The 13,303-nt window shown below is 38.8% G+C and overlaps 1 protein-coding gene across 5 annotated transcripts in view; it reads right to left on the minus strand.

Annotated features, from left to right (window-relative positions):
- Nucleotides 1-13,303, minus strand: part of tbc1d22b (TBC1 domain family member 22B) — a 209,028-nt gene that overhangs the window by 36,678 nt on the left and 159,047 nt on the right. For 4 of the 5 annotated variants that reach the window (XM_033042544.1, XM_033042547.1, XM_033042543.1 and 1 more), the window contains 2 exons: nucleotides 11,414-11,489; nucleotides 8,579-8,706 (listed from right to left, as the gene is read on the minus strand). In XM_033042544.1, coding sequence (XP_032898435.1) covers nucleotides 8,579-8,706; nucleotides 11,414-11,489 — 204 coding nt within the window. Of the gene's footprint in view, nucleotides 1-6,576; nucleotides 6,823-8,578; nucleotides 8,707-11,413; nucleotides 11,490-13,303 lie in introns of those variants that run through there. The other variant, XM_033042546.1, reaches the window with a different exon arrangement.

The following is a 13,303-nucleotide window of genomic DNA, read 5'->3' on the forward strand; positions in this document are numbered from 1 at the left end:
TTACTTTGGTTACTTTGATCCGTCCTCAGACTGAGAACATCTTCCAAGTGTTCCGTATCATTAAGATTGCTAAACGGCATTGGCAACGAACGTGCAAACTCCACACAGACAGCATCCAAAGTAACGATCGAACCCAGGTCTCTGGTGCGGTGAGGCAGCAGCTGCACCACTACTGCCCACTGTGTTGATTATGATCATTGTTGATTATGAACAGGGGCGACACAGTGGTGCAGCTGTAGAATTGCTACCTTATGGCACCAGAGACCTGGGTTCGATCCTGACCATGGGTACGGTCCTTAAGGAGTTTGTACATTTTCCTTGTGACCGCGTGGGTTTTCTCCAGGTGCTCCGATTCCTCCCACACTCCAAAGACATGCAGCTTTGTAGGTTAGTTGACTTTGGTAAGTTGTAAAAATAATTGTCCCTAGTGTGTACAAGTTAGTGAACAGGTGATCGCTGGTCAGCGCAGACACAGTGGGCCAAAGAGCCTGTTTCCGACTCTATCTCTAAAGTCCAAAGTAAAGTCTAATAACATGTCCAACTACACATAAAGCTGTGACAACAAGAGGAGGTCAGTGGGTGCCTACCTCAAAGTAAATGATTTACCTCCTGATCTTTCTACCAACTGCAAAGTTCAAGTAGGAAGTATGATGAAATCAGCTACATTTGGCCAGATGAGCATAGCTCTGATAACGGGTGGAGCCGGTGATGGTAGCAACAGCAACAATACATTTACAAAGAGCAGATATGTGAATAAATGTAATGATATATGAAAGGACACAAAGTGCTGGAATAACTCAGCGGGTCAGGCAGTATCTTTGCAGAACATGGATACGTGACGTTTCGGGTCCCAACCCAAAACATCACCTATCCATTTTTTTTAGAGATGCTGCCTGACCTGCTGAGTTACTTCAGTATTTGTGTCCTTTTGTGTAAACCAGAATCTGCAGTTCCTTGTCTCTACAAAGATATATGAAGTTGCAATCCAAGATACTATTGCAAGCCTTGCAGAGATCACCGTTTACTGTTACATCAAAGTGGGTCGAATATGGTTCATTTCCCCTGCCCCTTCACAACTTCCAGCTTTCTCCCCCCCAACTACAATCGGTCTCAAGAAGGGTCACAATCTGAAACATCACCAATCCATGTTCTCCAGTGAGCTGCCTGACCCACTGAGTTAGTCCAACACTTTGTGTCATACTCTTTGTAAACCTCCTTGTGCCTATGCTCCTTTTCCTGTCGACCTTGTCATTCTTTTTGCTTTTAATACAGCCATCCTTTTCTCCCCTTTGTTTTCAGTAGCTGATCTGACAATGAATTTACAATTCTCATTAAACTCTCCAATTGAGACTGCGACTCATTTCCTAAATTTGATTAGTGCCGCTTCCCCAGAGATCTCAGAAGTCCTGTACATCTCCGGCACATATATTTCCAGTGCCGTCTCATGGAAATTAAAGAGGCAAGGACAAGTGAACTGAATGATGGGTGCCGTTTATGAGATGGCTATAGTGAATTCCGTCTACCTATCGCTCATTCAGTATTTCGATTGAAATTATTTGCTCGTTAAGTGAAAAGATAATTTCATCCCCCATGTTGTAACTAAGAAACTAAAAATACACGGAAGTTATTTGAACGTGAAGTGCTTCAACAGTGCAATTCAATTAAGCAGCAGAAAATGTTAATTAAGCAATAAATTCCATTATGAGGTAGTGTTTGAAGCAATAACGGCTGACGGTGCAGGATAACAGTAGTGAAAAGCTTTTATGCCAAGTTCACTACTTTATAATGGAATTTATTACATTTACAACATTCATTTCCTAAAAGGGAGCAGGAAACATGAAGGGGGAAAAAAACTTGTTGTGATGATTATTCTGCGTAATGGTTCTGGAAACTTAGTATTTTACAGGATTAAAGATTGATCATTTTCTATCCTGAGAACCATTAAGACTTTGTAGTCACTTAAGCGATCACAACATGAAACTTATTTGATCAGAGAACCCGGTGTAATGGCATTCTGTAGATTTAGACAACAAAAAGGTGGATTTGTTTGAGAGGGTCAAGATAATGATTTGTGGTATAATGGAAGGAAGGTTGTATTTAGGAATGCAAATGAAAATAGTGTTCTAAAAGATAAATGGTAAATATGAAGCATAAACCACCAGAATTGCTCTTCTCCCTGTACAGCAGACAGTTTGAATAATACATAAACTACTAAAAACATTAGAAAAGTGCCCTGACATCTGCACTCAGAATGTTGCTGTCAGTGATTGGTTGCATGATTAGCATTTACAATAGACAATAGGTGCATGAGTAGGCCATTCGGCCCTTCGAGCCATATCCCCTGATCCGCTATCTTTAAGAGCCCTATCCAGCTCTCTCTTGAAAGTATCCAGAGAACTGGCCTCCACCACCCTCTGAGGCAGAGAATTCCACAGACTTGCAACTCTCGGTGTGAAAAAGTGTTTCCTCGACTCTGTTCTAAATGGCTTACCCCTTATCTTAAACTGTGCCCCTGGTTCTGGACTCCCCCAACATCGGGAGCATGTTTCCTGCCTCTAGCGTGTCCAAACGTTTAATAATCTTATATGTTTCAATAAGATCCCCTCATCCTTCTAAACTCCAGAGTATACAAGCCCAGCCGCTCCATTCTCGCAGCATATGACAGTCCCGCCATCCCGGGAATTAACCTTGTAAACCTACGCTGCACTCCCTCAATAGCAAGAATGTCCTTCCTCAAATTGGGGACCAAAACTGCACACAATACTCCAGGTGTGGTCGCACTAGGGCCCTATACAACTGCATAAGGACCTCTTTGCTCCTATGCTCACCTCCTCTTGTTATGGCCAACATGCCATTCGCTTTCTTCACTGCCTGCTGTACCTGCATGTTTATTTTCATTGACTGATGAACAAGGACCCCCAGATCCCGTTGTACTTCCCCTTTTCCCAACTTGACACCATTTAGATAATAATCTGCCTTCCTGTTTTTGCTACCAAAGTAGATAACCTCACATTTATTCACATTAAACTGCATCTGCCCACTCACCCAACCTGTCCAAGTCACCCTGCATTCTCATAGCATCCTCCTCACAGTTCATACTGCCACCGAGCTTTGTGTCATCTGCAAATTTGCTAATGTTACTTTGAATTTATACTTTTATATTTAAGTTCCAGTGTTAAATTTAGTAACTACAACAGATTACTTATTTGCATCAACTTTGAAGCAATCACAAAGTAAATTAAAATATGCAGATTGTATGCTACAGAGCATGGATCCCTCAAGGTTATTTGTTCAATGTCCTTTGGAGATCCTGTCTTTTGTAAGTAATGTGCCTAAGGTGAGTGAAAAAGGGAAGAGGAGAAACGGGATGAAATGAATTGAAGTGACTTGAAAGATACAGCTTTGAAAAGAAGCCCTTCAGTCCACACCAACCTGTTCACACTGGTTATCCCACTTTGGTGTCCACTCACTACACAATGCCCCCACATTGCGGTAATTTAGAAGCCAATTAATCTACAAATCCACGAGTCTTGGAATGGTGTATTTGTCATTGTGGAGTTTAATGGACAAAACTGTCATTGAAGACAATTGGGTGCAGTATTGGAAAGACCAATTTCATTGTGAATTTTGCACAGAATAGAACATTGCATTTTATTTCTTTGTGAGACAAATGATATCAATGGCATACAAGCAAATGAACTGAAGAAATGAACACACATCCCAATGTTTGCTGTACCTTAAAAGTAGTCAGATTGTTTCTCAACATGCTTTGATGTAAGAGTCAGTCACACAGCATGTAAAGAGGTCATTTGGCCCAACTAGTTTGTGCTGACGAAGATGCCTTGTCTGTGCTAGTTCCATTTGCCTATATTTGCCCATATCCCTCGAAAGATTTCCTATCCATGTACTTGTCAAATAACTGAATAAGTGAACAGGTGATCGATGGTCGCCATGGATCCAGTGGGCCGATGGGTCTGCTTCCAAGCTGTTTCTTTTACCAAAAAAAACACATTTTCCTGCTGCAAAAAGCTTTGTTTACATTAAATAATTCCAAATACACCAGGACAAAGGTGTAGATCATATTGCTTTCTTGTAATTATGAAACACTTACAATTATTTTCTACTAGCATTTTACTATTAAAAGCTATAAAATGTATCAATAATCGTTTGCAGGATTGCTCGTTCTAATAATGAGTGCAATTCATTACAGCATTTAAAGAATTATTTAATTCCTTGAAGAATTCTCAGCAGTACTAAATCAGCTTTGTCCTTGATTTCTGAAGCAAAGGGCCCAAGAGATTGTCCCAGAAAAGGCCAAAGCATTTAAGTATTGCATGAGCACGACACTTCATTACGAAAAAAGCAATTAAAGCACTTTAAAAAATAAACTGCATGAAACAATTTTACTTGTCAGTCTGATAAGAAAGGCTGTTCTTGGTACCACAATGACATTCTACTGCACCAGAAATAATATCAACAAGATTTGCTATAACGGTCTTCAATTAAACCATCTTCATAACAAATTAAATCCAAAAAATATTAAACAAGAACTTTAAAAAATATATCTAGGCGCAGCTGGTAGAGCTGCTATCTCACAACGTCAGTGACCTGGGTTCAATCCTGACCTCAGCTGCTTTCTGCGTGAAGATTTTAGTTCTCCCTGTGACTACGTGGGCTTTCCTTCTGGGTGCTCCGGTTTCCTCCCACATCCCAAAGATGTGCAAGTATGTAGGGTAATTGGTCCTCTATAAATTGTCCCCGGTGTGTAGGCAGTGGATGGGAAAGTGGATGTAGTGTAAACGGACGATCGATGGTCGACATGGACTCGGTGGGTTGAACGGCTTGTTTCCATGCTGTATCTTTCAATCAATCATAATTATTGTTCTGGATCACATGGCTGTTGCAATATTGAACATGGAAACATTTTACAAAGGGCCCATGAAATTTGTAATTGTTTATTTTGTTGTTTAATAACAAATACGGGTACTTTAGTTTGGTTTAAATTAGTTTAGTTTAGAGATACAGCGTGGAAACAGGACCAAAACTGGGACGGCAAAGTGCTCTTTCAATCAGTGGTCTGTCCATTCCCACCACGTGGTCTGTCCATTCCCACCACAGATGTGTCCTGACTTGCTGAGTTCCGTGTTTTGCTGTTAAATAAGGTGTTGGACTGCTTAGGAATTCCTTGTGGCAAGCACCACCTATAAAATAATCATTCATACATCTGTAAAATTGAATTTTGAGGGATTGTGATTTATTGCACTGTTCAGAATTCAGTGAATATGTCAGTGTAACATTTTTGTCCGTATTTAGAGGGTTAATAATTACCTTGGCCACTCTTACATTAATTTCAGTACTGAAACTATTGATCTAGTACTACTGGGACACAAGAGGCAGCAGGTGCTAGAAATTGGAGCATAAAATGTAATGTTATAACTTGTACATAAACGTTGTACCCTTTATCTTTTATCTGTGCACGGCTTGACCGTATTCATGTCGTCTTTTCTTTGACTGGATAGCACGCAAACAAAAGCTTTTCAATGTAACTTGGTACACGTGACAATAATAAACTAAACTAAGCCAATCTGCTGGATCAACTCAAGCAGCGTCTGTGAAGGCATACGAATAGTCAATGTTTTGGGTCGAGATGCCACTTGACCCGGTGAGTTCCTCCAGCAATTTCCAGATTTTTGCAATAAATGGTATTTGTTCTTACTCTGGAAGTCTTCTTTACTGCTACTTTACTGCATAAAGCAGGAGTTCTTGCTCGTCACCTTTGATTTCAACACAATATCTAACCTTTGGCTCCTAATTTCTTCTTGTTGTGATTCATGAGATTTTTGAAAAAAAATCTCTTTCTGAACTGCTTTCTTTCTGCAATCTACAGAGCTTTAAAATCCATAGGGACTCTGTCTAACTACAGCCGTATTCTTTTTCATTCCGATTGTATTTGCACTTTAGACCTTTGCCCTTTTAACCTAGTCCACCTCGAAAAGAATAAAACCAAAAAAAAAAAATCCATTAACAAATGTTCAAACAAAGCAAATACACCAGTGGAATAGTTATAGCTGGAAGGAGAAAGCAAGTGATTAAGGAAAAGCACATTCACTTTCAATTTAGTTTCCCACAAACATTTTGCATACACATCTTTAATAAACAAGATTCGACCTAGCAACTATAGTTTTTTGAAAGCACTGGATCATTATTTATATAAAGCACCATTTCAAATCGATATACTGTACGTAAATCAGTGACCATTTGACTGGATTCAATCTGTTACTCGAACATGTCCCAATACTGATTGTCAGGGCAATTACTGAGACACAGTAATTAACTTGGTAATTTACAAACGTGTCAATACCCAAACTGAACCAGTCCAGTTAAAAATCATCAGATTTTAGCTCGTGCAGTTACTGTTGCAATTATTCATAAGGAATTTTAAAAAACTGATAAAAAATTAAAACATTGCAGAACTACTAACTACAGATAGCAAAGTGATAATGAATGTGCTGTAGTAATATTTCTTATTTATATTGAAAATCCTCATTGAAGAAGGAACGAGGCTTGGACTCTGAATTCAAGAAATACATTTTATTTTGTAATGAAAGATGCTATTGCTTAAATTCTGAAAGAATTGAGGCAAATAGACTTGCATGGAGATAACCATGCTCAATCCTAAATGTTTCCAGTTCAACAAAGCTCCAAAAATAAGTGCTAATGTTCTAGTCTCTCTCTCAGTTAATCCTGAACCTAATTGTGTGGTTTGATTCCATGTTGATCTTCAAAGTATGGATACCCAAGAATACCTCTCGATATAAACTGCTTGAAATAGAAAACATATGCACATTATTATAATTAAGCTGGGTAAATAATTCTAAGACTCATTTAGCATTTGGTGCAAAATATAGGGTGGAACGTAGGAGAAAATAAACAATTAAAATCTAGATACTTAATTTTAGGTAACACTCAGGGAGGAAGGTATTTCTGGGAATAATCCAGAAGATGCAGAATCATTTCATTCCAAAGAGGAAGAAATATTCTAAGGGGAGTAAGAGGCGACTGTGGCTGACAAGTGAAGTCAAGGACAGTATAAAAATAAAAGAGAAGATGTATAATATAGCAAAGATGAGCGGGAAGCCAGAGGATTGGGAAACTTTTAAAGAACAACAGAAGGTAACTAAAAAGGCAATACGGCGAGAAAAGATTAAGTACAGAGGTAAGCTAGCCAAGAATATAAAGAAGGATAGTAAAAGCTTCTTTAGGTATGTGAAGAAGAAAATATTAGTTAAGACAAATGTGGGTCCCTGAAGACAGAAACAGGAGAATTTATTATGGGGAACAAGGAAATGGCAAATGAGTTGAACAGGTATTTTGGTTGTGTCTTCACTAGGGAAGACGCAAACAATCTCCCAGGTGTACGAGGGGACAGAGGACCTAGGGTGATGGAGGACCTGAAGGAAATTCATGTTAGTCAGGAAATGGTATTGGGTAGACTGATGGGACTGGAGGCCTGATGGTCTGGATCCCAGGGTACTCAAGGAGGTGGCTCTAGAAATTGTGGACGCATTGGTGATGATTTTCCAATGCTCTCTAGATTCTGGATCAGTTCCTGTGGATTGGAGGGTAGCTAATGTTATCCCACTTTTCAAGAAAGGAGAGAGAGAGAGAGAGAGAGAGAGAGAGAGGGAGAGAGAAAGCAGGGAATTATAGACTATAATTATAGTTAGCCTAACATCAGTGGTGGGGAAGATACTGGAGCAATTAACAAATATGTAATAGTGGCACATTTGGATAGCAGTAATGGGATCGGTCCAAGTCAGCATGGATTTACGAAGGGGAAATTATGCTTGACAAATCTTCTGGAATGTTTTGAGGATGAAACAAGTAAAATGGACAAGGGTGAGCCAGTGGATGTAGTGACCTGCAGTGTACTTTCAGAAAGTCTTTAACTTTGGTCCCACCGAAACATCACCTATCTATATTCCACAGAGATGTTGCCTGACCCACTGAGTTTCACTCAGAAGGGTCCCAACTCGAAACATCACCTATCCATGTTCTCCTGAAATGCAACCTGACCTGCTGAGTTTACTCCAACACTTGATATCCTTTTTGTCAAAATCATTGCTGGTACAAACGTTGTATGTTTTTAATCACATCAGGTTACTGGTTTGAATTTAAGCAAGTTTGAACTGACCTAGATTCTGGTTGAATGAAAAGGAGGCACAAGTTATAGCCGTCCCACGGTGCGAGTTCATTCCAAGAGCTCTCCCGAGTTTAAAAAAAATCAAACTCGTGGTAAGCACGGTGAATTAACGTAGCGGGTACGTCGGAGCTCGGGGACATCTCTTAGCGGCTCGTAACGCTAACGGCAGGTACTCAGGAAGACTCGCTAACGGCAGGTAAGTACAGGAAGACTCGTGAAGATTTTTCAACATGTTGAAAAATGTCCACGAGAGCCCCGAGTACCGACGAGTGGCAAATATCCGAGTTCGAATCAGGGCAAACTCGGGAGAGCTCTTGGAATGAACTCGTACCGTGGGACAGGGCTTTTAGAAGAGTTCAGAATTGTAACATTTACCTGGTATGTGTCCCAGAGACGGATGGTGCACCTAAGAGGCAGCTCCCTCATCAGCAAGTTATTCATCCAGCGGAACGCAAACTGTAGATATTCTACTTCATACTTCCTGAAGTGAACGTGGATTTGCTCTGCAGAGATAAATGCAGGGAACACACCTCAGAATTATTATCACCAGCTTATTTCGTAGAGCCAAGCAGAATCAAAACAGAGCAAAAGATCCCAAATTCAATTCCATGCCCACAACAGCTCGATTCAAATGAAAACGTTAGGCAGAACATCATATATTGACTGCCATAATCATGACCATGAAATGAAAAACCAGCTTTTGATTTCTATCCAGTTATGACTGCTAGATACATTATGTCGGGCAAAATATTCATTGTCAAAGGTCACTGGAACTTAGGCAATATACTTAGACTCATTGGAGACCCTATGACCATCTGTAATTGGACTTTACCTTGCACTAAATGTTATTCCCTTTATCCGGTATCTGTACACTGTGGATGGCTCGATTGCAATCATGTATTGTCTTTCTGCTGACTGGTTAACACACAATAAAAGCAATTCACTGTGCCTTGGTACACGTTCCACTAAACTATACGGGTTTTTTAATAGCACTAACTTTATTTTTGTTACTTCAAGCTAAAAGTAATAAAAGGCTGGATGTTACATTGTTTAACAGAATACCATTGCACAAGTGTCAATAGAAGCGATTGCCTATCTATTTCAATAGACTCCCATGATTAAAATGGCAGCTGTGTTCTTAAAAGACAATGGTGTCCGATGACTGCAGGGACGTTACATTATCCCTCCAATACTGTTTAAATCCACGACAGCTTTTTTGCTGTTTTCAATTTCCAAAGTTTTTTTAGCTCTCTGGTTCCAAAACAAAATTACTTTGTAACCAATTAGACCCACGTAAAGCATATGGTGCCCTTTAAATCATCATTCACATTATATCCAATTTATATTATTGAAGCATGAGTTGTAACAGATATACCTGTGTGCAGGAGACACAAACAAAAAAAACAATACAACAGAATGTATGTTGATTCCTGTCGGAAAGAATAAATAAGCCTTTCTAAACATTCCCTTCCCTCATTGCCATCATTTGGCAATAACAGGGGTAATTAAAAGGGACAAAGTACTTCAATAATTTGGTATTTACTCGATGAGAACAAAGTTCATATCCAGCATCTATGAAGACAACTGCAAATTGAATTGGGCATCTCTTCAAGGTTCACATCAAATTGGATCTATTCTGCACTTACAGCAGTAAATTGCAATTTTGTAAAGCGTATGAGACCTTATATAGTGCTGAAGCTGCAATCACAACAGGAAGACTGCAGACATAATGAAAACAGTTTCATTGTTAACACCAATCTGCCTCTTAACTCAAAATAAAATATGATTGTCTGCTTTTATGATCACCCTGTGTATAAATTGTATGACAGACATGTGTGATATATGCAAGCAATTTGACTTCATTGCTCAACTTCCCCAGAAATCATTATTTCTTCACCATTACAAGAAGGGTTAACAAGCAGGATTGAATATATTTTCTTTGCAATTCAATCTGGCAGATTCTTTTTTTTTAAATTGATAAATGATATTTCCACTATTTTTAATACAGTTGGGGGTGATTTCACTTTTTTCCTTTCAGCAAAATTAAGTTTTTCTCCATCTGAAAAAATTCCTTCTGCATAGTCATAAAAGCACCGAGGCGCAGCGATATAGTTGCTGCCTTACAGTGCCAAAGACCCGGGTTTGATCCTCACTACGGGCGCTGTCTGTACACAGTTTGCACATTCTCCCTGTGATGCGTGGTGCTCGGGTTTCCTCCCACACTCCAAAGACATACACATTTGTAGGTTAATTGGCTTCTATAAATTGTTCTTAATGTGTAGGACAGAATTAGTGTACTGGTGATCTTTAGTCAGTGTGGATTCGGTGGGCAGAAGGTCCCGTTTCCACACTGTATCTCTAAAGTATTCATCTGAAACTAACTGATTCTAGGCATGAAATGAAAAAGGAGTTTTGCAGCAATTTCATTTTCCATTTAAAAACACAAAGCTGGCCCACTTATTAAATGTACAATTTAATCAATAATCTTTTAATGTGAATGATTCTTTGGTGGATTCTTTTTCAGTTCTCAAACTTTGAATTTCAACGTAAAACTGAACACCTATCCATGATCTCCAGAGATGCTGCCTGATCTTCTGTTACTCCCGCACTTAAAAAAAAAAAAAGTCATTCAGATCTTGTAAGACTATAAAATATTATTGCTATTGTTGGATACTAGAATAGCACATTGCTCTGCTCTAAAATCAAGTCAAAGATAAAATGTCTGTTGAAGCAGTAAGTTAATTGTTTCAAAATTACTTGAAAACCATTTAATATTATCTTGAATGTCTCAGTGGAACAGATGTTTTAAAAGATTAAAAATATCTGGTTAAAGAATAAAATATATTTGCAAAGTGTGCAAAATTAATCCTAGAGTAATAAAATATCAAGTCTCAACACAAAGCTGATATCAGATTTCCCTGACACTTAACGATATAATAAATTGGAATGCATATTCTATGCTTTTTGTTTTAAATTAGCTGTAATAGATCACCAGAGCACAGAATGGTACAAAAAGAGCACGAGCCAAATGTTACCAGTGTGTCCACTCACCCTCAAATGAATAAAAGATATGTCCATAGGCAAGTATAAACCCTAGGCTACGCTTAGCAATGGTAATGAGACATAAACAATGATACCTTGGCAAAGGCTTAAAAATAGATACCATCCTCGAGAGGAATCCCAGCTTTCAAGAATATGTTCCAGACTCACCATCGATTCTGCTGATGAGTTCTTCAAGTGCTTTTACTTTCTTCTGAATCCCTGGTTGTGCAAAAGTATAATTGTCCTTCAAGAAACCAAAAAGTGATTTGCTTAAATAATGGTACATCTTTTATTATTAAGATCGATTCTCAACATTTAGCTCATTGTTGATAGGAAAAATAAAGCAGAATATGATGCTGGATTAAAAAGTGTATGCAACTCTGTGAACCGCTGTTAATCCAATCTGCCCCCCTCCTCTTCCTACATTTTTCTCATTGTCGATTTCACTCAGTGGGTGGTGGGTATATGGAACAATCTGCCAGAGGTGATAGTTGAGGCAGGTACTATAACATCAATTAAAAGACACTTGGATGGGTTCATGGATAGGAAAGGTTTAAACGGATGTGGGCCAACCACGGGTAAATGGGACTAGCTTAGATCGGGCATCTTATTCGGTAAGGGCAAATTAAACCTGTTTATTAGCCTGTTTATGACTGATTCTTTTTCTTCATTCCCTGTACAGCCATTAAGATATATCGTCTTAGGCACTATCCAATGGCAAGACTTCAAATCAAAGTTTGTTTGTTTCCTCAAATAGACTGTTTAAAAGACATTAGTTTCTAAATGTGTCAATTATCCAAGTTCATCCAGTTCAGGCAAGTAACCAGAGGAAGGATAGGACAAATGGAATTGCACTTCAAGGAGCTGACATGAAGTCTATTGGCTGAATAGTTCTTTCTGGTACTAATATAAAACAAAAGGCAATGCTGATGTTAAAAAAACGTTGGGAATATTTTGGGGAAGAGCCTTAGTACTTGCCCATGTCTTAGTCATTGTTCCGACTTTGTTACCTTGCTGCACCCACCACAGGTAACCACAGCTGACAATTTGGGCCACCCTTTGTCTTTATATCTAACAAATGACAGTGAGCCTGCATGAGTATCCGTCCAATATTAGCGTTAAATCGTTTCATTGGACAATCTGCAGAATCGGTGCACATGCTAATCACATCAGTCTGTAATTTTGTTGTTTTGATTTATTTGCAGCGATGAAGACTAAAAGATAAAGCAACTTAATAGCTAAAAAATTTCCAACAACTTAAATTGATTGATTTTGCCAACCATATCACTTGGGACAAAATAAAAACTTGGACAATGCTGAAAGAGAGAGCCATTTAATCTTCCTTTGTCATTCAGTTAACTGTAGATCATATGTGATCTCTTTCATAATTCCATCTATGTGCTTAGTTTTGTGACCATTGATATTTTTGATTTTATGAAAATCTACCTTAGTTTTTAACTTCAATTAAACCAGCTTTTAAACAGAGTTCCAGATTTCCACCAGACTTTTTGTGGTATTGTTTTCAGATATCACTTGTTTGTCCTCATTTGAAGTTCAGGATTAACTATGCCAAAGGAAGTTGTTTTATGTATCCGATCAAAAGAGTATGGTTTTTTAACTGAAGATAGACACAAAATGCTCGAGTAAAGGGCCTGCCCTACTTGGACGACCTAGTCCACGAGTTTAGAAGACCCTAGACGAGTTGAAAAAAATGTCAAAAGACCTCCTGCGACCATGTCTACGACCTCCTACGACTATGTCTACGACCTCCCACGACATGTCTACGACCTCCTACGACCCCTCTCGACCTCAGTCTTCCACACCTAAGACTAACTACAACTAGCTATGAGTGGAAAATGACTACATGATAAAATGATGTCATGTTTGCATTTTTTTTTTCTCGGGCCAGTTACTGACCTACGACTATCTACGACTACCATCACAATCTACTACGACCTACCTACGAGTAAAAAGTATCAATTTTTACCATGCCAACTTTTTTTTACTCGTGCACATTTTTTATCAGGCTGGAAAAAACGCCACTACTTACTTGAGTCC

This window comes from Amblyraja radiata, chromosome 24 (assembly GCF_010909765.2).
Source record: "Amblyraja radiata isolate CabotCenter1 chromosome 24, sAmbRad1.1.pri, whole genome shotgun sequence".
Classification (NCBI taxonomy): Eukaryota; Metazoa; Chordata; class Chondrichthyes; order Rajiformes; family Rajidae; genus Amblyraja; species Amblyraja radiata.